At 29.8% G+C, this 25,888-nt stretch overlaps 2 protein-coding genes across 2 annotated transcripts; both read right to left on the bottom strand.

Moving 5' to 3' along the window:
- Positions 1–918: 918 nt before the first annotated feature.
- LOC106757925 (coronatine-insensitive protein 1) lies at positions 919–5,683 on the bottom strand. Its single transcript, XM_014640781.2, has 4 exons — positions 5,537–5,683; positions 4,895–5,394; positions 2,866–3,337; positions 919–1,918 (listed from the first exon to the last, which is right to left on the bottom strand). Exons 2-4 carry the CDS (start codon positions 5,371–5,373, stop codon positions 1,100–1,102), a joined length of 1,770 nt encoding a protein of 589 aa, XP_014496267.1. The 5' UTR covers positions 5,374–5,394; positions 5,537–5,683; the 3' UTR covers positions 919–1,099.
- An 11,252-nt stretch (positions 5,684–16,935) lies between these two features.
- Positions 16,936–21,795, bottom strand: LOC106757091 (peroxisomal nicotinamide adenine dinucleotide carrier). Its single transcript, XM_014639679.2, has 11 exons — positions 21,381–21,795; positions 21,193–21,270; positions 21,016–21,090; positions 19,963–20,093; positions 19,605–19,659; positions 18,885–18,992; positions 18,596–18,664; positions 18,438–18,530; positions 18,266–18,334; positions 17,544–17,598; positions 16,936–17,343 (listed from the first exon to the last, which is right to left on the bottom strand). Exons 1-11 carry the CDS (start codon positions 21,459–21,461, stop codon positions 17,150–17,152), a joined length of 1,008 nt encoding a protein of 335 aa, XP_014495165.1. The 5' UTR covers positions 21,462–21,795; the 3' UTR covers positions 16,936–17,149.
- Positions 21,796–25,888: the final 4,093 nt, after the last annotated feature.

Here is a 25,888-nt window from a genome sequence, read left to right on the forward strand (position 1 = left end):
TTTTATAACAACTCTTCTCATCAAACAATCTTATTTCCTCTTAACACCTAATTACTGGAACAAATTTAGACAGATCATACACCCTAATTCAAGTAATTTTACCTTAAAAGTTAAGATCATAACTAATAAAATCCGAATAATAGTTAATAAAAAAACATAAATTATGACACGTGATAAAATCTTTTAACAATTATAAATGAAGCCCTTCAAAACCAAACTTCAATGTTGCAAAGGATCACCGTATCTTTTGGTTAGAAAAATAAAGATAAAACTCAATTTTAGAGAGAGAAAAATGTGATTTACATAAACTTGGATAAGGAAAAACTTCAGAAAAAAAAAATTCTATCCCTTTCGCACTACAACAAAGTGAAATAGATAAAATGAGTGAATAAGATTGGCAACTGCACCTCAGAGTTTCTTGGTGAACTCCAGTCTAGAGGATCATACACACGTTAACAAGGACGGTTTCTTAATAAGATTATCATTTCATGCCATTTTTATAATTGACGTGCACTTTGGATAAGAATGAACGAGCATCGTTCTATGAGGAGACTACCTTCGACAAAATGACAAATGTGGCAATTGTAAATGCCAAATTGGTGGTGATGAGATGTGATTGCAGATATTTTTATTATATCCTAATGTGACACCAGCCAAGAAAGACTTCTTAACTAAGTAGTTTTGGGAAGAAAGGATTGATTTTCCTTTTAAGTTTCCACATACAGTTTTCTTTGTGGTCCATATCAATGTTAAACTTTTTGTGTGCGTTTTATTTCTCTCTCAAGGGTTAAAGTTGATGTACCAAATCAAGGTCATGATAGTGAACTAAAGAATGCAGAGATACCATTTAGTTTGATGGGAAAACACGAATGAAAGGAAAAAAGAAAAAAGAAAACTACTCTGGCTTTTTTCACAAAATTGAGAATTTCAGTTTTAAAGGGAACCAATTGTGTTAGGGGAAGCGTTTCTGAATGAAAACAGGCTTATTACAGGAGTAATGGTCTCAAATGCACTAGAAATAGAGCAGGAACATAGATAGAAGCCAAATATGAAAGTAGAGAAGATGAAAAAGAAAAGAAAAAAGGGTATATACAGAACTCTAGGCGTCAACAAGACGCGTGGCAGTTTCCAAAGGCACAACAGTATCTGGAAAATCTGATCTCTGCCCTGCAAGAGAATAATAGGCAAGAATATGAGCTGGATGCTCAACAACTACAGTCTCATCCTGATGGTTAGGCACCTTTCTAGAAGGAATCAACTCAATGTTCCAAAAGGGGCGAGCCATTGCCAAAAGGTCATGCCCAGATGGAGATGCGCCATACCCTTGAACCCACAAGTACCTTAGAGAAGTTAATCGCGTTGCAGCCACAGCAAGTGCTCGCTCACTGAAAAAAGAACACCCTCTCATTTCAAGTTTCTGAAGACTAGGACACCCCTTTGAGAATTCCAAAAGCCCTGCATCAGACTCCCCCACATACCCGAGCAGCATCCATCGAACATTTGAACTGTACTGTCCTATGTAACCAAGACCTACATCAGTCAAACCCCCCCGCCTCAGATATAGAGCAAATCTTCTCAGCTTCTCACAGCCACTTAGAAGAGCCCTCACTCCGTTGTCAAGTGGCAAATCAGTTATTTTCTTTTCATGATCAAGTAACACTAGGCGAAAATCGCATAGCTTTTTTAAGTGATTTCCAATATGTTCCAGAGATGCATTTGTAATATCGGACACGTAAACAGCCATGTATTCAAGCTCTGAACAGCCCTGTGACAAGGCTATTAGCCCTCTATGAGACACAGTACCTTCTTCATCCTCCATTCCTTGATCATCATCACCCCTTTCAATCCTAAGCCTTTTTAGCCTCCTACAACAACGACCAAGAACTTCTAACCCTCTATCGCCAATTACATTCCTCGTCTGTCCATAAAGAAAGATATCAACCATAAACGTTTCAAATGTAGTTCTGCTAAATTCAAAATTACTGACATATATATACTCCTCCTTACTCAAATATATATAAAACAAAAATATTAATACCACTGTATTAAGAAAAGTAAGTTCATATCATTTAATTTTTAGTAATTTCAATTTAAAAGCAAAGTTTTTTCATATATTATCATTCCTAGGAATTTAGTACTATGAATGAAAAAAAGGGGTCTTCAGAAACAAAATCACAATTAAAGGAAAGGTATTTTGGGGCTGGTATCATTATATAAAGTGAAATTAATAATGATTACATATTTGGACAATTGCTTGAGTGTGTGTATATATATATCTATATTTTCATGCATGAGTGTTTAACAAATTCAATGTTATAACTGGTTAACATAGTTTCCTTCAAAAGACAAATGAAAGTATATTATCAAACCCTTACATAAAACCTTAGATACACACACGAGGTTTTAAATATGTTCTAGTTTTTATAAAATGAGTGTATTTTAATTTTAGTTGTAGTCTCTCTAAAATTTAAAATCATTCCTTAATTTATCTGGCACCCATATATACGTTTGTTTTGAACCATGTCAATTGATTATTTCATGTAATGACTATTGGTTTGTGACATAATTTCATCATAGAATGTCTTCAAGAAAATTTTTAAAATTATGAAATATATAGTATCTCTCTATTCTAAAATAAATGGTAAACACTAATAATTTTGAATAGGAGGGAAAATAAGAAAGAAAAGAAAATTTTACAAAAAGACGAAAATATATATATATATATATATATATATATATATATATATATATATATATATATAAGAAACAAAATAAAAAGCCGCTTGTATAGGAGTAAAAACGTATTGAGTAAAGAGGTAGAGCGGTTAATTTGAAATCCTTACATGTACAAGTTGGGGAACTTACCTCAAGGACTTCCAGATTTGGACACTTTCGGATTAAGGTACAATGATCTTCTGTGTCCAGCATTGCATAGAGGAGATCCAATTTTTTTAGTACGCCTGCAAATAAGAACACTATGGGCAACTCATTCTTTCCAATATACGTTAAACCCAATCGACATAACTTTGCTGGCAATGATATAGCAGAGTAATTTTCTGGTTCCGCGTTGTAGGTGCCTCCACAAAACTCTTCCAGAGCAGACGCATGCTTAAAGAAGTTCACAAGATCAAGTATTTCACAATCAGTAAGTTTCACAGACACTAGGTTGGGGCAATTTCTAGCCAGGAGTTCAAGGTCCTGATTCCTTATACAAGCAATGTCTGTCAAGTAAAAGTTCAGATCCTCAAGAACCGTATTATTCAAAGCAAGTTCGTGTAGCCATTCTCCGTCCTTCTCAACAATAGAACTTTCCTCCAGAAACAGCACTCTCAAATTCCTGCCAAAGAAAAATTTACAGTCAGAGCCACAAAAATTTAATTAGCTGCAAGCAAGTTTTAGCTTCCAATAAACAAGGTACATCGTACCAATGTATTTCTAAATTCTAATATGCCTAGAATTTATTCCCTAAAACCAAGATGTCTGTTATCATGTAATTTTTATTCTAAGAAAATAAAATGAAAACAGAAAAAGGTATAAGATTCTTTCTCCCTTAAATGAAGCATAAAGTATAAGAATGGCAATACTTCAGTTTAAAAAAAGAACGCATATACTATGAGAAGAAGACTTGTATCTTCATCCTACAAGTTACAGAAACTGATCGCCATCCTTATAACTTACTCCATAAATGACTAATCACCAGAAAAAATACACTCAATTCGAAGATTCCAAACTTCTGGAAAACGAAATTCAAACCATTTAATCATTTGAAGAACTGTTAGAAAAAATAAAAAACTAGTAACCGACATTGGAACAAAAACGAAATTAAACCAGCTACCTCTTCCCCAGGATACACCAATAAATAATGAATTTATAGCTAATACATATTCCTACGTTTTCTTCCATCTTATCTTTCATTCAATTTCTTTCCTAAATATTTTTCTTCACATCGTATCATTTTCCCTAAAATCCTTCATTTTTTTTTCTTTTTCTTTTTACCTCTCCACTTTTTCCGCTCATATACTCATATGGGTATGTTGCTCATAAATTTAGGAATCCTCAACAGTTAACAGTAACTTACAGTAACTGATATTGTGACACAACAATTTATTACCCAATGCCATTAAAACAAAGCTTCCTTTGCCAGACAACTGGAATGGATACGTAGCAATAAAAGCTTGGAGGATTAGCGAAACAAGTAATAACACTTGGCGTTACTGGTTAGCCATTCAGGGCTCTGTGAATAGTAAATAAACAGCCATCATCACGCAAATCGAGTAAATAAAAAGCACCAACTACACACGAATCTTAGGTCAAAGAATCCAACTCCTCAACGAAGAATAACACACAACTGAACATATTCAAAGAAAAGGAACTCAAACTGCTAAACCACTTCAACAAAACATCAGTATCGGAACATTATATATGCAAATTTCAAGTTAATGAAACTTAATTACTCAATTTTTCATCACTGTGTTTGGTATTAATCCAATGAATTTGACAGAACCTGCCAAAGCAATGCTATTTTTCGGTGCATGGAGAGAGAAAAAAGGGATAGTTAACTTTGAAAAAAAATTAAATTATTTTAAACACAACAATAGTTAGGGCAACTTAGCTAGTCACTGTTAAACCCCTTCATCGATACATAACTTTTCAAAAATCCGTCATAAATTATCCCCTTTCGAGCAAACAAATCAATTAGTTACTAAAACTAAAGTTGTGAAACAATTCACAGAGAAATTTAAAAAGTTCTGTCCCCAAAGTTCAGTAACTCCATGATGAACAAGAGAAAATCATATTTTGGTCATTAATTTTTATAACAGGATGCTTAATTTGGAAAGAAAGCAAACTAACAGAAGTAACAGTAGTAACAATAAAAGGAATTAAGGTAATTTACTTGCAAAGGCGACCAATATGGAGAAGTCCATCGGTGGAGAAACCGGAGCACTTGTCAAGCTTGAGAGCCTGCAGCACATGACCTCGGGAGCGAGCGAGGAGCTGAAGATCGGAATCGGTGACAATCATGCGGCGGAAGTGGAGGCTCTTCAGGCAATCGAAGTACTGAGAGATTTCCTCAACCCAGGGGGTGACGTGGCCTCCCCAATCCTCGGGAATCAGGTTGAACATTGCGGCGCGGGGCTTCCCCTTCAATTTAAGCGACTCCAGGTGCGGAAAGCGACGACGGAGCCGCGCCGGCGTGGTGGTGTAGCAGAGGGCGATGGTGACGTGCTTCCGGGTAAGCGAGTCGAGCTCGTACCAACGTCGACACACCTGGGAAACGGCATCCCGGTCCTTAGGGTCGTCGATGTAGGGTATGACGCAGTCGAGAACCACGTCGACCACACGTGTTTTTCGCACGTTCCGCTCCTCCGACATGGGTTGCTATTGGATCGGAACCTGAGGAGTGAAGAGCAGAAAAGAAAGATGCAGGGCCGAAAGAGAGATGACGGAGAGTGTGTGTGTAAGAGAAAGAGAGAAAATGGTAGGACCAATAGGAATCGAATGGGTGAAAGGAGAAAACTTGTTGTGAGCTTATTACCTATATTTACGTGATGTGATGTAACACGTCACTACTCGAAGGCCTTTCTGTTATAACAATGTTTGATATTTTCATCCCAGGACGAGGAACACAGTTTCCGGTAACCGTGAGTTGCCTGTATGTGACGTGCGTTGTCTTGGAGCGAGAGATGTAATAAATGTTGCGCATATAAACAAATAAATATATAAAAAATAATAATAAAATAGAAAGAAGGAGCTCCAAGCTAATAACGTTGTACAATCAATATTTTAAGAAAGAAAAAAAATGAAAAATGATAACCTTTAAAAATGTATTTGCAAGTATCTGGCTAAAAATTAAAACCGAACAGATAAAGACTGAAAATATGCAAGTATTTTTATAAAATCAATTTAACCTTATAAATAAATAAATATATATATATATATAAAAGTTCTTACTAATTTAATATGTAAAGGATGTTGTTTATTTTCTAAAACAATTAAAAAATATAAGTGTGTGAATAAAATAACAGCAAATATACGTGTAATCTTACTAAACTCTATCTGTTGCTAATAATTTGTTTCTATCAAAACAAATAAAAGGGTGAATCTCTCTTTGATTTGTTTTAATATGACTTTATTAATAATCAAAGATGGTCATATTTTGCAGAGTAAAATGTATTATAGAAAAAGCTATAAACATGAAAAGAAATGTTTCGCTGGAATAATATAATCAATTTTAAAATATTTATTAGTTAAAGTATCAAACAAAGTTAAGTTGTGAAAAATAAAAAAGAGACAAATGTTGGTTGCGATATGAAAAGTTTTAATTTATATAAAATTATGGTTTTTTTATATTGAAAATCATTTTATTAACTTGAAATTAATTTGTAAAGCTAGGGTGAAATGTCCGGTAATATAAAATCCCATACGTAGAAATATTTATTCGGGACATAATACCAACACAAAATATTTATAAATCATTTCACATTAAGTGTTTTATAAATATAAATAAATAAACTCTTTTAATGCAAGAGTCTACATGTACAAATTGGATATTATTTTGTTCTTTAGTAAACATCATTTAATTCATCAGCATTGAAGAATGTATGCTGCTTAAGACACCATATTATACACCAAACTTACACTTTTTCACCCAAAGATCCAAAACCTTATAATTAACTATTATAGTCAATAAATCAAATATATATATATATATATATATATATATATATATATATATATATATATATATTTCATCTTCACATGTTTTCAATGTTATCTCAAAAATAATATGCTTTTGTACAAATTATTGCATCAATTATATATAGTTATCACATTCTTACATTAGAGAATAAATACAATAACAAATTACTGTTAAGTTAGTTAAGTTCACAAATCATCATTAAGTGCATCTCAATATTTAAGCCTTTATATCTTTTAGAACTTGTGTTAAAGATATTTCAATAAATATTAACATGTGACGTATTAATAATATTATTAACAAAAGTCAGCCTTAATTATGTCCAGATAGTTACTTACCTATGCTAAAAAAAACATATAAATTAAGCTTTTAATAATATGTAAACTAAACACTTAAGCTTTGTAAGGATTTTCTTTTTGCTATTGTCATAAAATTGTACCATAAGAAATTATAAACTTTTTATCATCAATTAATTTCACATGACTTTGTATTGTAAAGTAAACAGTAAAAACATGTTTGAGAAAAAAAATTATAAAAAAATGTATTTCTACTATTTAAATTTTGTCAGGTTCAAAATAAGTCAGATGTAACACCAAAACATATAAGTATAAAAAAAAATACAACCCCACTACAATAATTGAAATCTTTTTGTTAGGTTGACAAATACAAACAGGTCAAATCCGATAAATATTAAACTTTTTATTTGATCATGAAAGTATATATTTTATTGTATTTAATACCTCTAGAGTAAGAAATTTACAAATGAAATAAGACTTGTCTAAATAATTTTTTACTTATAAAATAATAATGAAATTATATAAATAATATGGGTAGTGGTAGATATTAGTTAGGAAATTACAAATAAAGATAAAGATTAACTTTTTTGCAGAGTACAGTTTTAAGAGTTTGTAATTAATCAGTTACTTGTGGTCACTCTGCTGAATTTATCTTATCTTTTCCAATTGCAGCTATGATTGAGCATCCACATGTCATATTTATAGTACTCTATGCCCTAAGTATCAAGCCAAATTACTTTTCAGGCCTTTTTTTTTTTCTTAGCTGTCATTAAATGATTGCACAAGAAATATTGTTTAAATAGCTCGATAATACTTTTTATTAATTAAATTAAAAATAATTAATATAGATAATATGTCAAAAACACAAAAAAACACGTGTTAAATTTAAGGAGTGAAACTCGCTAATTAAATTGTTAAAGAAATAACTAGTTTCAAGTAAAACATACACTTTTCTTTAAAAATAAAAAATAAAATAAAAAAGTAAAAACTCGTCAAATACATACATGCTCATATGTTTTTCAAATTTAAGATTTAAAAAAAAGTTAATTCTATTATGAAATAATTTAGTAATTATTTTATTTAAATTTACGGAAAAAAATATCCATGTTTTCTTACAATGAAAAGAATCATTTTAAAAAACGGTATTTAATTCCATGAAGTTGTTTTTATATATTTTTTTATTGAACTATTTTTTTCTTTATATTATTTTAAAAAACTATAATAAACATATAACCGAGGATAAAAGTTATTGTTTTTTAAAATAAAGTTATTCTTAATCTATAAAAGTTTTTTTTTTCAGTCTACATAATTTTTTTCTAAAATTAAAACTACCCTTAACTTCTGCATATAAGACTTTAAAACTGTTACTCATTTTGTAAATCCTCTATTCAACTTTTATTTTTCAATTTCTCTTAAAAATAATAAAGAGAAAAAATAACAAAAAGTAAATTTTAAAATGCAAATACACATGTGTAACTATGCTTCTGCTAGTAATATCTATTACCCCAAAAATACAACTCTTTCCAAAATTATCCATAATTTGTTTATGTAATAATTGTTAATTTTCTTGCAACCACTTTTTTTAATTCTTGTTTCTTAATATCTTTTACACATAATAAACGAATAACATAAGCAACAATTAATATATTTTTTAAAATTTACTTTTTATAATTTTTTAATTACAATAACTTAGGTAGGTTATTTTAAAAATTTTCAAAAATACAAATATACAACATTAAAATGTTTCAGTTTGTAGTAGTAAAATGAAGAATCCTTAAACAAACAAATAGGGTGGTTTTTAAATATTTACAATTTTGATTATATGTTTTTTCTAATAAATATGTATTGTTTTGGATGACATTGCTCCCATAGAGGATTATCACTTAAACTATATTTAAGTGGTATTATAATATACATTGATATAGATATTCAAAATGTAAAATACTTTATTCATGTGATGGATTAACACTTAAATAGACAAAGACAATTATTTATCTTTTAGGATGAATATTAGCTGAGTCACTCTTCTGAAGTGGTTGTGATCATGTAATTCTAAAATATGTGGAATCAAGAAACTTTTGTGTTAGCGTTTAAGTAATAATATAATCATTTAAGCATTATTGAAAATTGAGATTAACGATGTTGGAACTTATTGAAAAATACAACAAGTAGAATTTGTCCAGTGTTGTAGAATGATACTTAATTGACAATCACTCAAACTTTATATAAGTATTTAAGTCAATGAGAGGTAAAATCAATTTTATTTAAAGTTGTATTACTAAAGTTATGTTGTTCAAACAACAAAGTTTTCCTTGGTTTAAAGAAGTACGATCATTTAAGTTGGATGAATTCTTCAAACGATTTTTATCTAATGATAAGGGTGATAGTAATGATGAATATGTGATGTTATATATGTTTATATATGAAAATTTGATATTACTGATAGTCAAAGTATGTCAGTAATGCATGAAATTTGTCAAAAAATTTAAATTATAGATAGTTTTTCAGCAATAAAAAATTTGTCAATAAAAATATTGTCGGTAAATATTATTGATGAAATTTTTTCATTTGATAGTAAATTTGTCGATAATTACTGATAAAAAAATCCATCGATCATTACCAACAAAAAATTCGTTGGTAAATTCATATTGTATTTATAGTATTGAGAGAACGATGAACAATTATATATATATATATATATATATATATATATATATATATATATATTTTGTTGACAGTATTAGTAACCAATTAATGTGAATTAGAGAGATCATTTAAAATTTTCTTAGTAATAGTGAAATATCTATGATTGTGTTTATTTCAATTATTTATAATACACGATACGTACCGTACTTTCTTAATGTACGTTATACAGTATTAAGTATAGATAGATTAAATTAAATTTAAATTGTAAATATGAAATTCGTGATGGAATATATGGGAGAAAAATTAAAAGAAAGAAAAGAAAATAAAGTGGGAAATTTGCATGGCGTGTGAATTAGAGGAAAGTGTAAAAAGAGGAATTTTTGAGGCAGCATGAGAATGTGTAAAAAGCAATGATAATAATCATCATCTAGAAGCTGACACTGTTATTTGAAAAGCACGTTAAGTTTACTTCAACTTTAAGAAGATGGAGATTACGAGCAGTGCCACCGTGTTTGGCAATAATGCAACTTAACCCGCCGCACCTAATTAAACCATTATTTTACGAAACCATTGAATTTTGCTCCAAAGGATCTATCATCACAACTAGATCATACTTTATATAAATAAACTATAAATATTTCCATGGCAATCAATAATGGAGAATATATTTCTTGTCCATGAACCATTTCTAACTCATCTTTTGACATTTTAAATCTACTTTACATAAACTATTTTTTCTTTTCGAATCTAATATTTAAAGTATAATCTTTAGTTGCATCTCAGGGTCCACTATACAACACGACTCACCGGATTCTCAGCTAGATCCTCTATACCCTAAGTTTTTTCGATTATTACTTTATAAAAAATAATTATGCACTATCATTATAATATAATATATATTTTTCTTAATTATAAATCACTATATGCATAAGTTATACTTTTTATAATAGTTACTTTAAGAAAATACACAATAGTTAGCTGTAAAAAGTATTTTACTTGTATCATCGTTAAACTATCGTTTTGATAATTGTTGCCACTCCAAATTTGTTTAATTATTTTTTTGGGCCGAAAGATATTTATAATTTAAATAAGGGCAAGTTGTTGTTTGACAGATCATTAGAAAAGCTCCAGCTTATTAAATAGATTTGTTACTGTCATGTAGCTCTTGGTTTTTTTCTTGGTGGTTGGCTTCTATTTTGCAAGTACACAAGGGAAGAAACGTAGGGAGTTTCAACATATACAAATTAATTTCCACACGTCCGTTTTAGGTTAGGTTTTTAGGGATTTATTTTTGATATCAGTATAAAAGATCTCTTATCCATAAAAATATTTTATATATATATATATATATATATATATAAATTCATATTTATCTCTTATTTTTTATGTAAAATTTTGTCTGTACTAAAAAACCCTAGTCAAATAAGATATTATTTTCACATTCTGTGCATGTCTTTATATGATAATGGCACATACAAGTTCAGATTTCCTTAGGTGATTACATATTTTGTGTTAACTTGTATATTATTCTAGTTTTTCGATTTATTCTTATTTCTATAAAAATATTTAGAGGTTTGGAGCATCTATCGATTTTTATAAAAGTTTTAAGAAGTGAGATCGACAACATTCTATTTTTGTTACTGGAAGCTTATAATGGAACTTGATATAAGATAGTTTTCTATACTTTAAAAAAATAATAATAAGACTTGACAAAATAGTAAGAGCTGAAATTATTGGTTTTAGGATGCCATTTTATGATTTTTAAATTTTAAGTGAAATTTGATATTTTGGTATTATGTTTTAATTAAAATGAATTTATTAAATTCACTTTTAAAATAAACGAATTAGAAAATTAGGATTCTTTAAATTTAAAATTATTAATTTGGGAAAAAATTTCCATTTTAAATATAGAATACTTAACTGGTTAAAAAGAACTTCGTAGATAAAATCGTAAAATGTGAAGTCAAAATATAATTAATCCCAATTTTAACTCATGCATCGCGAGCTAACTAAAAAATACACTCTTAAGTCTAAAGTTAAAATTTATTTTTATCTTACATTTTAATATAATTTAGTTGTTAAATTTTAAAAATAAATAAATATAATTTTTATAATTTAACAATGTTAAATGTTTTTAATATATCAAACAATGTTTTAAATTAATATTTAAATTATTTATATCATTAAATACATTTAAATGTCAATCTAAAATGTTATTTAATATGTAAAGAAAATATTGTTGAGTTAAAAAAGTTATATTATTATTTTTAAAAGTTTAAAAATTAAAATATTTTATATTTTAATAATTATAAACTTTAATTAATGTTAAATTCGTATAATCAACATGATATTATTTTGTTAAATATACGAGTTTAACATTAATTTAACATTAATAAAAGTTATAAGCACGAAATATAATTATTTTTATTAATTTAATCCATAAAATGCAATGTTGTATATGATTCCTTCAGCATGCAAACTCATGAAGAAAAAAGAGAAGATGCGGATTTGTTTAGAGAAGGTTCATTTGAATAAATTTAGTTAAAAAAATCCTAACATAGTTTTGGTAGAGTTTTCACTGTTTTATAATTTGGAAAAACATGTTAATGTGTTTTAAAAAATAATATATTTAACTACAACAGCAAAAGGTTGAACATATTTTAATGAAAACATTTCAAAGAAATATAATCAAACTGTCTTGAAACGATTTATTAAAGAGTCTATTTTAATATTTTGTCAATGTAAATTTGTCCGAATCATTAACTAATTAGATAACATATTATTTTTAACTTTTAAAGTGATTATTTAGCAAGCCAACCATATTTATAAATGCAATATAGTCCAAAATTAATTATAGGGACTTTTTTTGTTAGGTGAAAAACCTGCCAACTGTTTATACGGACCAAAAGAAGACAGTTCCTTGATCCATCTTTGTCAACGGAGTTACAACTATCTCACTTAATTTTCTAAATATTAGATACTTAATCAATTTCAATAGTTCACAACTATTTATATCACACACAATAGTTTAATATTATTCAGGATCTAAAATATAATTTAAATATATTTTTCTCTTGAAATATCAACAACAGTAAAATATGAAAGAATAATGCGTGTAACATATCATTGCAATTCTTTAACAATTTTATTTTTTAAACCTTAATTTATTCAAATTCGATGGTATGTTTTTCTAAAGTAGAGTTAGAGATTAAAATTGAGAATAACTCATTCTTTTTATATATAGTCTCGTCATCACAAATTCAAAAATAATAAATTAAGTTTTATCTTTAAACAATATAATAACTGTTTCATAATCTCATACAATTAAAAAGATAAAAATAATGACTTAATAGACTATTTTATATTCTTTAAAAAAAAACTTATAATATTTATTCTATAATTAAATATTAACACTTTCGAAAACAAAATTGTGATATAATTTTAAAACAGATAATATTTTAAATATATATGATTGACTTTAAGAAATTATCGATACCTGGACCTTACATTGATAAACACAACTTAAATACTTATTTTTTTTTACTGATTTTATCATATTCAAATAATACATTTTTCAGAAAAAAAAAATAAAGCATACAGAGCGTGTTGGAAAACGAAGATGATAAAAGTGGTGACAGTTTGAAAGTGGAAGACATGTGTTGAGTGGATGACGAGGTTGTTGGATGGATGAGGGGAAGTTAATTTTGTTCCAGTGGGTTTTGATCCATGGGAACAATTGGACAAAGACTTCAGTAGTGCATCGGTGGTCCTCCACACTTTTTATATATAACTATATGTTTTTATAACAATTATTACCTTTACCTTTTTAACCCATTAAGGACGTGTTTGGACACTGATTAGATTAACCCAAAGAGAACAAAGAATAATCACTTTCGTATGGAGCGTGAGTTCGGGGCCATATAAAGTAAACGCATTAATTACAGCACATCGGAACTTGTCTCATATTTTATTCAGGTTTCTTATAAATTATGTCATTGTATTTTAAATGACCTTCGAGAGATAGATTTCAGGAAAGAGATGGGTGAAATTGAAGTTTACCAAGGTAATTTAGTGATATGATATGTTTGTGTGTTTTAATAAATTAAATTAGTCGATTAATTAATTATAATTTATCATATCTTTTAGTTTTTTTAATATTTTTTTAATTTTTTCTCTTTTGGTTTTCTTTTTCTTTGTACCATATTAATTACAAAAAAAATAATCAATTACAGACAATCAATTATTTGAACAAGACTCATCTTCACTATAGCACTAAAAACATCAAACAGGATTCTCAAACAACCAACCACCATTGTTATCTTCCTCATCCCATTTCTGTCATGGTTATCTTATCATGTAATTTTTTTTTGTTTTTCTTTATTCCAAATTCATTCTCAAAAACTATTTTAGGATCTTAAGATTCATCATTATCACACATTAACACATATAAACTATACTAGAAAACTTTGATCCATTATTATTCCTAAAGACTTAAGTTTTGCTATGGTGGTGAAGGTACTCATCAATGTTTTAACAATGAACTTTTCAGTAGTTTGAGAGTACTATTCCACAAATTTCATAAATTATTTCACATTGTCATTTGTTGGAAGAATATACTTAATGTTGCTTGCTATGTTTATTTGCATAAACATCAAGCTAAATTCTTTTAACCTTTTCTAAACTTTGAAATTATTCTTCTCTTAATGGCTACTAGCATTAATGACAACAGTCCACTTTTCAACTTGAAAAACCAAAACAAGATTCAATATACTTAATAATAATTGAATTTGCTCACTTTGATTAAGAAAATTTAATCAATTGAAAACTAAACTAGATGTAACAAGTAAATGTAAATATACTATAAACTACAATAATATTTATGATTATTATTATTGATTGTAAAGTAATTTTTGACCACTCACAAATTAACACGTAATCAATGTTCAAATATTGTCAAAAAAATATTGTCTAAATATCATTATTTTTTTCCGATTCCAAGCCTTTTAATCTATAATCATATAATAAAGTTAAAACATTAATTGCAATTTAATATGCGTCCACATTACAGTTCACGTTTACAGGGGAAACCATCAATTCAATTCATTTTATTCCCATGGAATTGACATTCACATATCAGATCATAAAGATCTGCGTAACAGTGGATCAATCAATTTGCAATCAACGATTAAAATTGAAGCACAGCGCAATTCAACTTTTTTAATTCAAGGAAAGGCGCAGTGGTATAATCATAATTTCATAGTTAATTTATTTTTTATCGATGTGTTATATATCATAGTCGATGGAGATTTTTAACACACTCACTTTTAAAAGAAAACTTTGATATTATATTAAAATTTTGATTTTAAGTTTTCAATTATATAAAATTTGTTTATAAGATGAATTTATACATTTTTATATTATAAATTTATTATACTTATAATCACTGTAATTTTAAGTATGTGACTGTGTTTATAAATGCTCTAATGACGGATAATATTATAAATACAATAGTTAGAATAAGATAAGATTTACGTTAAGTTATATATTATAAATTTCATGTCTGTATCATTATACCTGCTACTATTTTATTTTAGAATAAAAACCATAATATAACTTTTGAAAGCAGTAAACATAATATATATTTGCATTTTCTACACGGGATGATTGAATTCGATCATAGGTTTTGCACATTAAATATCTAAATTACATAGGATTTCATTTCACCATTAACTTTTCATTCACTTAAACTATTCCTATACTAACATGAATAGAGTCAAATGATATGATTACGTACTATTGTTGATTTTGAAGAAAAGGGTTTATTTAGTTTGATTATTCCTCTTGGATATAGTCAAATCTTAATTTTAGAATGAAACAGTTTTTGTCTCAATAATATCTGCCTCAACACTACAAAACAACCAAATTTAATCCACAATTACACTCAAGTTCCCAACATTATTAATTCTCGAAATGACCTAATTCTTAGAGGCGATAGTTGTGTCAATCTGACCTATTGTAATTGATATGTTATTAGTAAACCCATTTTTAAGTTCGATTATGTTGATCAATCATGATGAATAGAATACAATAGATTGTTATTTTATTTCAATAGAATATAATACAAATATAAAACAGAGTCCATATATAAACTTGAAAATGAACGTTAATAAAGTTTAAAATATTAGATTTATATTTTATGATTTTACTAATGGTATGAACAAACAAATAAGCACAAAGGAACAACATAATTTGAGCTAATAATAATTAAAGTCAAACTATAATTTGAAACCTAATGATACCATTTTAAGTGTAAACTAAAGTGAACCATTTTGCGGAATAAGTATTTACAATTTGAGCTAATTGTTTGAAGTTTTCAATATATTAATTATTTATTCATTTGGTTCCAGCAACGAATAATTAATATCTATATCATTATCTGAGACATTGAATTGGTGCGGAAACAGTTATTAATTTATGACCAACAACTTCAACTTCCATGGTCGTGATTCACCCTTGAACTGTGTATAAAACACACCAATTATGAATAGTTATAGTCAGCCACCATGAAAGAAACGTAACCATCAATCATTATTACACCAACTCCTCGTAGCCTCCAGCCAAGAAAATCCATGAGCTTCTTACATTGTATTGTCATAAAGACCTTAACTTACTGAATTTTGGCATGTTTCTTGGGCTTTATGGCTGTTCCTTACTGCTTAGTATAGTTAAGCTTCTCAAACATAAAATTATATTCAAGAGGAATACAAAATGTATCCAATCAAAGATTATAGAATGGTCAGATGTTTCATGTAAAATATGTTACATGAATGAAATATTTAGAAAATTTTCATGGTTAAATATTAATATGTTAGGATTTTATTTTACATCCCCAAGTTAAAATTGAAGTATTTAACATTATTAGAATCAATCATCTTAGATCTAAAATATTATTTGTTTTAAAACGTAAAATTCCATCATGATTTTGCTTTTAAAAAACGTCTTTGAAAGTGAAAAACAGAAAAAGAGTTTTTAAACTGTGTTAGATCTCGATTTTTAAACTTTGATTCCTAAATTATATGAGATTACTTGATGTGATAAGAAAAAAAAGATTAAACTTGCTGAATCTTAAAAGAGGATATGATTAATAAGCTCAAAATAAGTTTTAAAGAGGCAGAAATAAAATTGCACTTCAACATATATTTTTCATCCATAGTGTTATCTGATAATAAACGGGAATAGTAATTTTGGTTTCAGTTGAATTGAATTTTGAAAAAAGAAACTCAACTACCGAGGAAATCAGCAAACGATGATACTCATTAGTAAAAGCCACAAGCCTGCTTTGTTCATAAAATGAACCAATGCTTTGTGATAAAAATAATGAAGATGCAGCAGCCATATTTTAACATATTATTGTTTGAATCACTTTAGTTCTCCAACTACCATTTTAAAACTAATTTGCTAACTGAAGATGGTAAACGAAATATTGAAGAGGCCAGCGACCTCGAATCAATCAGACAGGCTTTAGCTTTACAGTTTTGGCAGCTTGCTTGGCAAGCAAGAAGTGAACCCCCCTAACCAGTTCTTCTTTCATGGTGAATATAACAGCAGCAGCAAGCACACTTTGTACAATTTTTGTGCCCATACCTTTGTAAAACCCATTCAACCCTTCATAGCGGATCATTTTAATAATAGCATCCTTGGTACCTGAATTCAAACAAAATTATGCAACTTTATAGAGGAAGGACCAAGACTAAAATTTCTAAAACTTCAAACTTAGTTTCTATTAGCTTGTATCACAACATAATGGATGTTTTCTTTGTGTTCACGGATAAAATACACAATAAATACTAAATGTGGATACACATTCTTGATAAACAAGGTAAAAATATCATCACAACTTATACCTTTGTAATGGTGCCTCCTGTCTCCTGTTTTATCCTGCCTAGCCTGGAGCCTCGCCTGGGGGAACAAAATATCAAGTAAGAAGTTGAGAAAGGCGTTTCTCACAGATAATATTCAGTCCCCCCATTCACTACATCTAGTGAATAATACAAGTCATTGTGACAGATCAACAACATGCTAACACAATTTTAAAAATAAGGCATTCAGTATTTGTAACAAATCTTCTGCCATACTTGAAACAAGTTATCTGAATTAAATTTAAAAATAACGTGACAGATTATTACAATGCCAAACAGATTAAATGATCTAAATTTCATAACCACTAAAATAATCATACGAATGGCAAAAACAACCTCTAACAGCAAAAACTTGCAGATAAAACCATTGGATAGTTAAACAGATATCCATTGGATAGTGAGGTGTGCATACCCACGTATAATCACACCTTATAATTACTTAAATGTCATTAATCATATAAAGTAAAGGCCTAAACATACTTTCCGTCCCTAATAAATTACTGAATTTGTTTTCAGTTCATAAAGGCTTAAGAAAGCTAATATAAACCTGTCAGGTATCCGTTTGCAACAATGCAAATTAAACTATATGATATCTTTTTCATTCACGTTGAAAGCAAGTTTGGATCATTTCAGCTTATAATCAATCACACCATAGGATAATACTTTTCACAATCACAACCAAGAGAGAAAACGCTAGTATGGTATACCTTTACAACAAGGAGTGGATAAGTTACAACAGTAGCTCCGAGCTTAGCCAAAGCCCCAAGAAAAAATATCTAGCATCATAGGGAAGTTTTAATAACAATATAGCAACAAGGCAATATAAGAGAATATATATGGAAAAGAGATTTTAAGTAGAGTGGCAAAATGACATAATACCTCTAAAGCAGTTACCCTGTTGCTGTTACGTCTTTTTCTTAACTTTGATAACATGGCTTCATACAGCATGAACTGTATGGAAGGATTGCTTACCTGAGTTAAAGAACAACTGATTAGTAATACTCCCTCAGCATGAAAGATATTCACTTTCAACATACCATGATTAGTGATGGTAATACACCTTTCCAGAAACCCCGAATACCTGCTTCATCAAAGATTTCTTGAATCTGCAAAATTGTATTTAAAAATTACACATAAAGGAAACAAGAGGGTTTGAATCAACTAATTTGTGTGAATATTTTCAGACAAACTATTCTAACTGGAATATGAAAACCCGGAATATGAAGCAAGACTGTAAGATGAGTTTTTCAAAGATATCACATTCGAATAGCCAAGCTGGCATAACTTCTCTAAATTACCTAAGATTCCAATATAGACTTTACTTACCACACGGCTAGTTCCGTAAGGAAGAGGCTCAACTGCAGAAATGGTTTCTTGCTCAGTGGCAACCAACAAACCTTGATCAGGTGCATAGTTCGACTCTTTTCTATGTGCCTGAACAGTAAAAAAGGTTTTTGACATAAAATAGCAAAGTCAGAATCCAAGACTTACAAGCTAAAGTTGGGCAGGAGAAAATCAAAGGAGAGACAGGCAGCTTTTGTTTATCATTTATTATTCTAAATTACAAGAGAACACAATTTTGATTACTGTGAGAAATAAAAAATAGTAAAACGAAATCAGTGACAAACTATGTATTATATATTATACATTGAAAGAATTTAAAGCAACAAAATAATCTTTTGTGCATGATACAAATTCCCAAATAGTTCCCAAATCCATGAAAGCTCTAAACTATGTGAAATCGAGACCAGCATTCAAAGGTATCTTTGACAACTGCTCTTCGAAGTTTATCTCCTTAAAAATTTGATTACTTTTGAAAATGTTTTAGCTTACTAGAAAGGAAATAAAATCCTCAGTAATAGTCTTCATAATTTAATTACATTCTAATAACCATATGCAAAAAAAAAAAAAAAAAAAAAAAAAAAAAACAGAGAAAAGGAAGTTCTCCCAGGAGTTAATCAGTATTAACTATTTCATTATAAGCAACAAGAGAAAGGAAAGCATAAAAAACAGAGAACAATAAATGAATAACAAAAAGCAAATTACCTGCATACGGGTAACAACAACCCATATGGGATTTGTCAAGAGCACGTTAACACACCTACACAAAGATTTATCTAGCAATTAAGGTAATACCACTAAACATGAGTACGGAGACAGTGAGATAATTCATAATCATTTCTACCAACATAATCGGCATTTATAGAGGAGTGTCAGTTCAGCAGTTCTTTTAGAAAGTCAAATTTGAGAAAGGTCGAAATAGAGCCTTCAGAACTAAACGATGATGTTAATATGGAAAATTAACTGCCGTAGCTGAAAGAAAAGCTTAACGAGAACTTATATTTGCTGGGTTAATAGCAGAGTAGAACCAAATGGGTTTGTACACTAAGACAAAGTAAACTACCCGGAAGAAGCAGCAGTGAGAAGCGAGGAGAGCATCCCAACTGATCCATCACTGACACCCAGTTCCTTTTTCTGTAGCGCAGCTGCTTCAGCCATGTTCCTGAATATTTGATAGAAATAATAGTAAACACCCTGTACAATAAAATTGTGAGATATTAAAACATTGAAACCTAAGTCAGAACATTGCACAAGCAAGTTACCAGAGAGTATATCACGCAGGAATCGAGGATAGTTGGAAAACTTCCATCCTTTTTAAAAGAGATAACAAGCTACTCTACAGACCATCAACATCAAACAATAGGATTTTGGTTTACAGCAATAATCAATTTCCCATGCAGTGGCATATGCTTAAATGTAGAATTCGTTGCTGAGATTAATTTGGACGCACGTTTCAATCATATCCAACGGATTAAAATTAATGCTATCAAAATCAATTGCACCATAGATCTGAAACAAATGGGTGTGAATTCTATTAGTCAATTAGTCAATAACTATACGAGAGAGTTGATGGTTGAAGAAGTAACTAGTTTTTACTTGCCTATACTCTCAAGCCTCCAAACAATCAAACTGAGTGTTTGACAACTCTATAGAGAGAAAGTCAGAAGAATAAGAACTAAAAAAGTATGAATCCTCTGAATCTATGACTGACTCCCCTGTTGGCTTCCCATTACATGATTACATCAGAGTTTGGAACACAATTAAACCGCTATCAATTTTATTTGTTTGGCATTAACCATCAAGGTTTCAAATTTTTATCACAGTCACAATTTTGATCATGATCCTTGACATTGCACAAAATGCAGTCACAAGGTCGCAAAGAGCTCAAAAACATAAAAGTTGCAGCAAATATCAAAGTCAAATAGAGATGTTCAAGACCTTGTTAATCTTGCTGTCATCTTGGTTGTAAACACATGTGTTGACGATAACATCCTCAAAATAAATCGACTTCAATCATTCATAATTTTAATTTACTCACTCGGATTCAACAATCAAATCCAGAACCAGAAAAAAAAAAAAAAAGCAATATTTCAAACACAAACTAAAATGAGCTCACCTGAGATGCAGCGGTACCCACTAGAGATGGCATCAAGCCTCCATACAACCGTTCCCACCCTTCTTCTTTTACAACCTATACATAAACACCATCACAATCACCTTCTCTCTTTCCATCACGACAGCAAAGAAAAAACAAAATTAAATTTAGTTAAAAAATCGTGTGATACTTGCTAACCTTGCACATTCGATCGAGGGCACCTTGGCTACTTGTCTCTCTCTTCGGATCACGCTCGGTTTGTTGACGAGTGTTTACCTACAGATCACGTCAGACAAATTAAATCTTGGGATCCTTACACGACGACCCTGACGAAATTTTTTCAACGAAAAGGTAAAAAAATCCGATTTTTGACACCGTATTCGTACAGTTGAAAGTGGGTACGTGATGAGCTGAGCAATGATCCCGCCTCCAGCTCCGGCCAACCCATTGATCAAAGCGTCCGACATGTTTTTCTTCCTCTCTTCTTTCTTCTTCTTTTTTTTTCTGTTTTCCCCACTGGGGGAAAACGAAAATCTGGGTTTTAGCGTCAAGGGGTTTACACTTTAACTGCGGTCTCTGGGAAGAAGAAGGAAATGCACCCACTCCCTCCTCCTGTTTGCTACTTCTTGTCTGTGTTGTAGTAATGGCGATCTCGCCGTTGGCACATGAAAAATGGTGTTGGATTGGTACCAATCAATGAAAATGAATGTGATGTCCCCCACGACACGATTCGACTCAACTACAAAGTTTCACTTCGGTTGTTGCGTCTGGGAAAGAAAATGTCAAAATTGTGAAATATGCACAGACCATTCTACCCTTCACTCATTTAAACCTATTTATTATTACCGGTATATCCACTCCATCATTACTAGTCTCTTTCGCGCATTTTTTTTTCTTATAGTTTATTTAGTTAACAAAATTACAACTTTTATTATATATATAGAGAGAGTAATTTATATATTATTTCAAAAACTGTTAAATTACCATAAATTAAATTTAATAATTACTTTTTTGATAGTGTAAAAAGCCACGAGTATCATGTGCTTCGTCATAATATCGCTTGGTCATATTTAAAATGATAAAAAATTATGAATAATTGAATTGGAAATTAAATTAAAAATTAAAATCATAAATTTTTAAAAAATAAAACACTTAAATTTATATGAATAGATTAAAAACTAAAATTACACATTCTATAAAATTATAAGAAAAATCATTTTGATCTCATGTTCATTGAAATAACATTCACAATCTAATTAAATTAAAATCATTCCTAAAGTTTGGAATAACATTCGCAATTAATTAAATTAAAATCATTCCTAAAGTTTGGTATACGAATATCCAGAGGCTACTTATGCAGATTTATTAAAACTCAAAAACATCTACTTAAATGTTAAATCAAAAATCATGTAGCATATTCCATGGATTCAAGTCATATGATGTTTATTAACACCTCAAATTAAAGTTATTTGATGACTACTTGAAATACATTAAACCAAAGTTATTTCATTAATACTTAAAATACATTAAATTAAAGTTATTTAACGTGTTTCATTAATCAAATAAAAGCATTCTAAGTTAAACATGCAGGAATCATTTTAAAATAAATGGTATCTCGGGTGAAAATAATTCTTAATACTTACTTTGACAATACAATTAATTATCCTGTTGATACTTAATGCTTAATAAAACTTGTTCATTCATCAATTCCATTTACGTCTACTTTTTATGGATTTTGAACTTTTAAACTTATATTTAGAATATTTATAGATATATTTATAATATAATATATCTAACAAATTATTTATCAACTAACTTTAATATAAGGGTCAAATAAACCTGCAAATATATATTCTTATGTTAGTAAAGGTAAAAATCAAATCAGCTAGAGCATTTAAAGTTATGATCCTAGATCTCTTTAGTTTTTCCACTCCTTTAAACATGGTCTAGCTAAAGGGTAAAAGTCTTATTAGCTAAAGCATTCAAAGTTGTAATTCCTTTCCCTATGCATATGTCGTTTTAAATGCATAGAGTAAGCGAAGGTGCACCAGAACAGGTAATTTGGCAACATTGCTTGCGTAGTTTTATATTAACAATTGGTCTTGTGTATTCTCATTGTGATGTGATCTGTACATGATATCTAGATCCTGAATCTTGCACACAATAAGCAAAGATTGAACGTAGAGTTGATTCAGTGATAGACAAGTTTGCAGAGCGTGGTTTACGATCACTTGTTGTAGTGTGGTTTACGATGACACCAGTCGAAATATCAAACGAAGACGGCGATGGAGACGAAGGCGTTGTTAGACTCGATCTAAGGAGAAGGCGAGTTCCGAGACGGTGTATTTAAAGTGTTGCCACTGTCGCCACCGCTATTAAGTGATATGGTGCAGACCCCGGTGAGGGAGGAGAACTAGCGTTGGAGTGGTGACGACGGGGATGAAGTCGAAAGAGTAAATAGTGGAGGAGCAGATGGAGTCGACGAAGGTCACGAAGAATGTGTTGTCGGTGGAGGGGAGGAGGAGGAGCGGAGGGAGTCATTGGGGTGAAGATGAAGAAGGTGAAGGTAGAAGTGGTGATGGAGTCACGAGAGGATAAAAAGAAAAAAAAAAAAAAACAACGTGACACACAATTACGAGTTACGAGAAAAAGTTCGCATCATATCTAGTTTGCCATTAGCCAAAATCTATCGTCGTTCAATTTTAAAGGCTAAATATAAGAATTTCAAAACTAAGAAGACTAAAAGTCATCAAATTTAAAATAAAAACTAAACCTAAAATCGTGTGATACTAAAGGAAAGACATATTTAACTTTTAAAAATATTCCTCTCAAAAGTTAACAATATAATCAAAATTATAATACTCATTCTTTGTTCTAATTTTTTTTTTCAGGGTTACATGCCTCTTAAATTTTCTCTCTAAAGTTTTATGTATTATTATTTTTTATTTCCAATATCTTATCTTTGTCATTTGACCATTTAACTTATTCAATAATCACCTTATCAATTATAAAAGTGAAATTTATACATTCTCTTTGTAAACAATAGGACATATTAAAAAATACTCATCTAAATTCTTTTTATCATTCAATGTAATACTATCTACTAATGAAAGTTGAAAAATCTTCTACAAAATCATTCATTGATTTATCTCAACAATGCTCTAACATCATGAAAAGACAATTCAACTATCGAAAGTCTTCTGTTTCATTTCAAAAATATTTTTTCTTAATCTTAGAAAAACAAAAATAATAAATTAAAAATAACACGTGAAAACATTGTTAACAAAATCATGAAGATGAAATTTTGATGATACCCAAATCAAGTAAAGATTTATCAAGATTTATGAAGATCCTTTCAAGACTTATTTTTGTTATGAAAAGCTTTTGTAATAATTGTAGTTTAATTTTTTAGGACTCAGATTTGTAGTAGGTTTTGATTCTTGTACCTTTATATTTTGTATTTGTTGTTTAGAATAAAAACTTCCCGGTTTTAATCGATTAAAATCGCTACAGAAGCAAAAACCCAATCAGTTTTGGAATAATCGATTAAAGCAAGTTTTAATCGATTAATCCTGAGAATAATCGATTAATTAATCGATTAATCCTGAGAATAATCGATTAATTAATCGATTAATCCTGAGAATAATCGATTAATACTAGCCGTTGGAGGTTTCTGATTTGAAAAACTAGTCGTTGTACTTATTTTAATCGATTAACACTAATATTAATCGATTAAATGCGTTAAATGGTCAGTTTCGTAGAATGGAAGAGTTTTTGCTTGAGTCTATTTATAGGCTCTCTTTATCCAACAGCAACTCTTCCCTTGCCCTAAAACACTCAGAACTCTTTGAGAAGTGTGTGTTCTTGTTCGGCTTGTGAAACTCTTGTCTGTGGAGCTGGTGAAGTGCTACTGCGGTGATAGAGGAAATAGCCAGTTTATCCTTGGTGCGTCTAAGGAGGTGTGTGGAAGAGGATCATCCTTCGTGAAGTATTCGGAGGAGGTGTTTCATCCTTCATGAAGTATTCGGAAGATGTGTCTCATCCTTTGTGAAGATTCAAAGGAGGTGCAGGTTCATCTCTTGTGGTCTCAAGAGAGGTGGTTTCTAAACTTTTACAAATTATTTTTCTTTGTGATTATTATTTGTAATTGTTTTGTGATAGTGGACTGTTTATCTTGATTTGAGATAAGCGACTCGACCTAGGATTGGTAAGATCCGAACAAAATTAAAAGACACGTTTAAATTAAAAACCCTCTTAATTTGTTATTCCATCTTAACAATTCCACTGCAACCGATTCTAACAAGTATTTTTTTTTTTTTACTTTCTGCATATTAAGAAACGAGGTGATTTTTATACTTTACTCAACGACATAAAATAATCCTTTAATTTTCAATTTTTTTATTAATTCGTCAATGGACCGTTTTATTTCTAAACATTTTTTTTATGTTGAGCAAGCAGCAAGTGGATAAGGAAGGATGGATTAAAAGTTAAAAGGAAAATTATATAAACAAGGAAAATGTTACTTTAACAACAGATATTTGACAACGATTTGCCAACGACACGTGTTGGTGTCTCATTTGTTGTTTTTAATGAATTTTTTAAATAGTTTAATTTTGTTATGGAGGGCATATTTGGAAACAAAAATGCTGAAAATGGATTGGCGNCTTTCAGAAAGTGAAATTGTTTTCACTTCGAACCTTCGAAACTCTTTCACTAGTTTTTCGTTCTCCAAAACCTGTCATTCCACCATCCAAGTGTTGCTTTGGTCTCGTGTGTGACGGTCCGCCATTGAAGAGTTGGAGGAAGAGGGACTTTGTGATTTATGTGCCCGTGTAATCGATTACAGACAGGTTGTAATCGATTACCAGTGCCTGTGTACCAAAAGTCCAACGCT

The sequence above is a fragment of the Vigna radiata genome, chromosome 3 (genome assembly GCF_000741045.1).
Source record: "Vigna radiata var. radiata cultivar VC1973A chromosome 3, Vradiata_ver6, whole genome shotgun sequence".
Taxonomy (NCBI): Eukaryota; Viridiplantae; Streptophyta; class Magnoliopsida; order Fabales; family Fabaceae; genus Vigna; species Vigna radiata.

Coding starts and splice junctions, on each gene's coding strand:
- LOC106757925 (XM_014640781.2), bottom strand. CDS start 5,373: ATGTCGGAGGAGCGGAACGTGCGAAAAACACGTGTGGTCGACGTGGTT. Junction 3,338..4,894: donor CATATTGGTCGCCTTTGCAA/GTAAATTACCTT, acceptor TTTCTTTGGCAG/GAATTTGAGAGTGCTGTTTC. Junction 1,919..2,865: donor CAAATCTGGAAGTCCTTGAG/GTAAGTTCCCCA, acceptor CTTTATGGACAG/ACGAGGAATGTAATTGGCGA.
- LOC106757091 (XM_014639679.2), bottom strand. CDS start 21,461: ATGTCGGACGCTTTGATCAATGGGTTGGCCGGAGCTGGAGGCGGGATC. Junction 21,091..21,192: donor CCCTCGATCGAATGTGCAAG/GTTAGCAAGTAT, acceptor GTTTATGTATAG/GTTGTAAAAGAAGAAGGGTG. Junction 18,531..18,595: donor TATTACCATCACTAATCATG/GTATGTTGAAAG, acceptor TCTTTAACTCAG/GTAAGCAATCCTTCCATACA.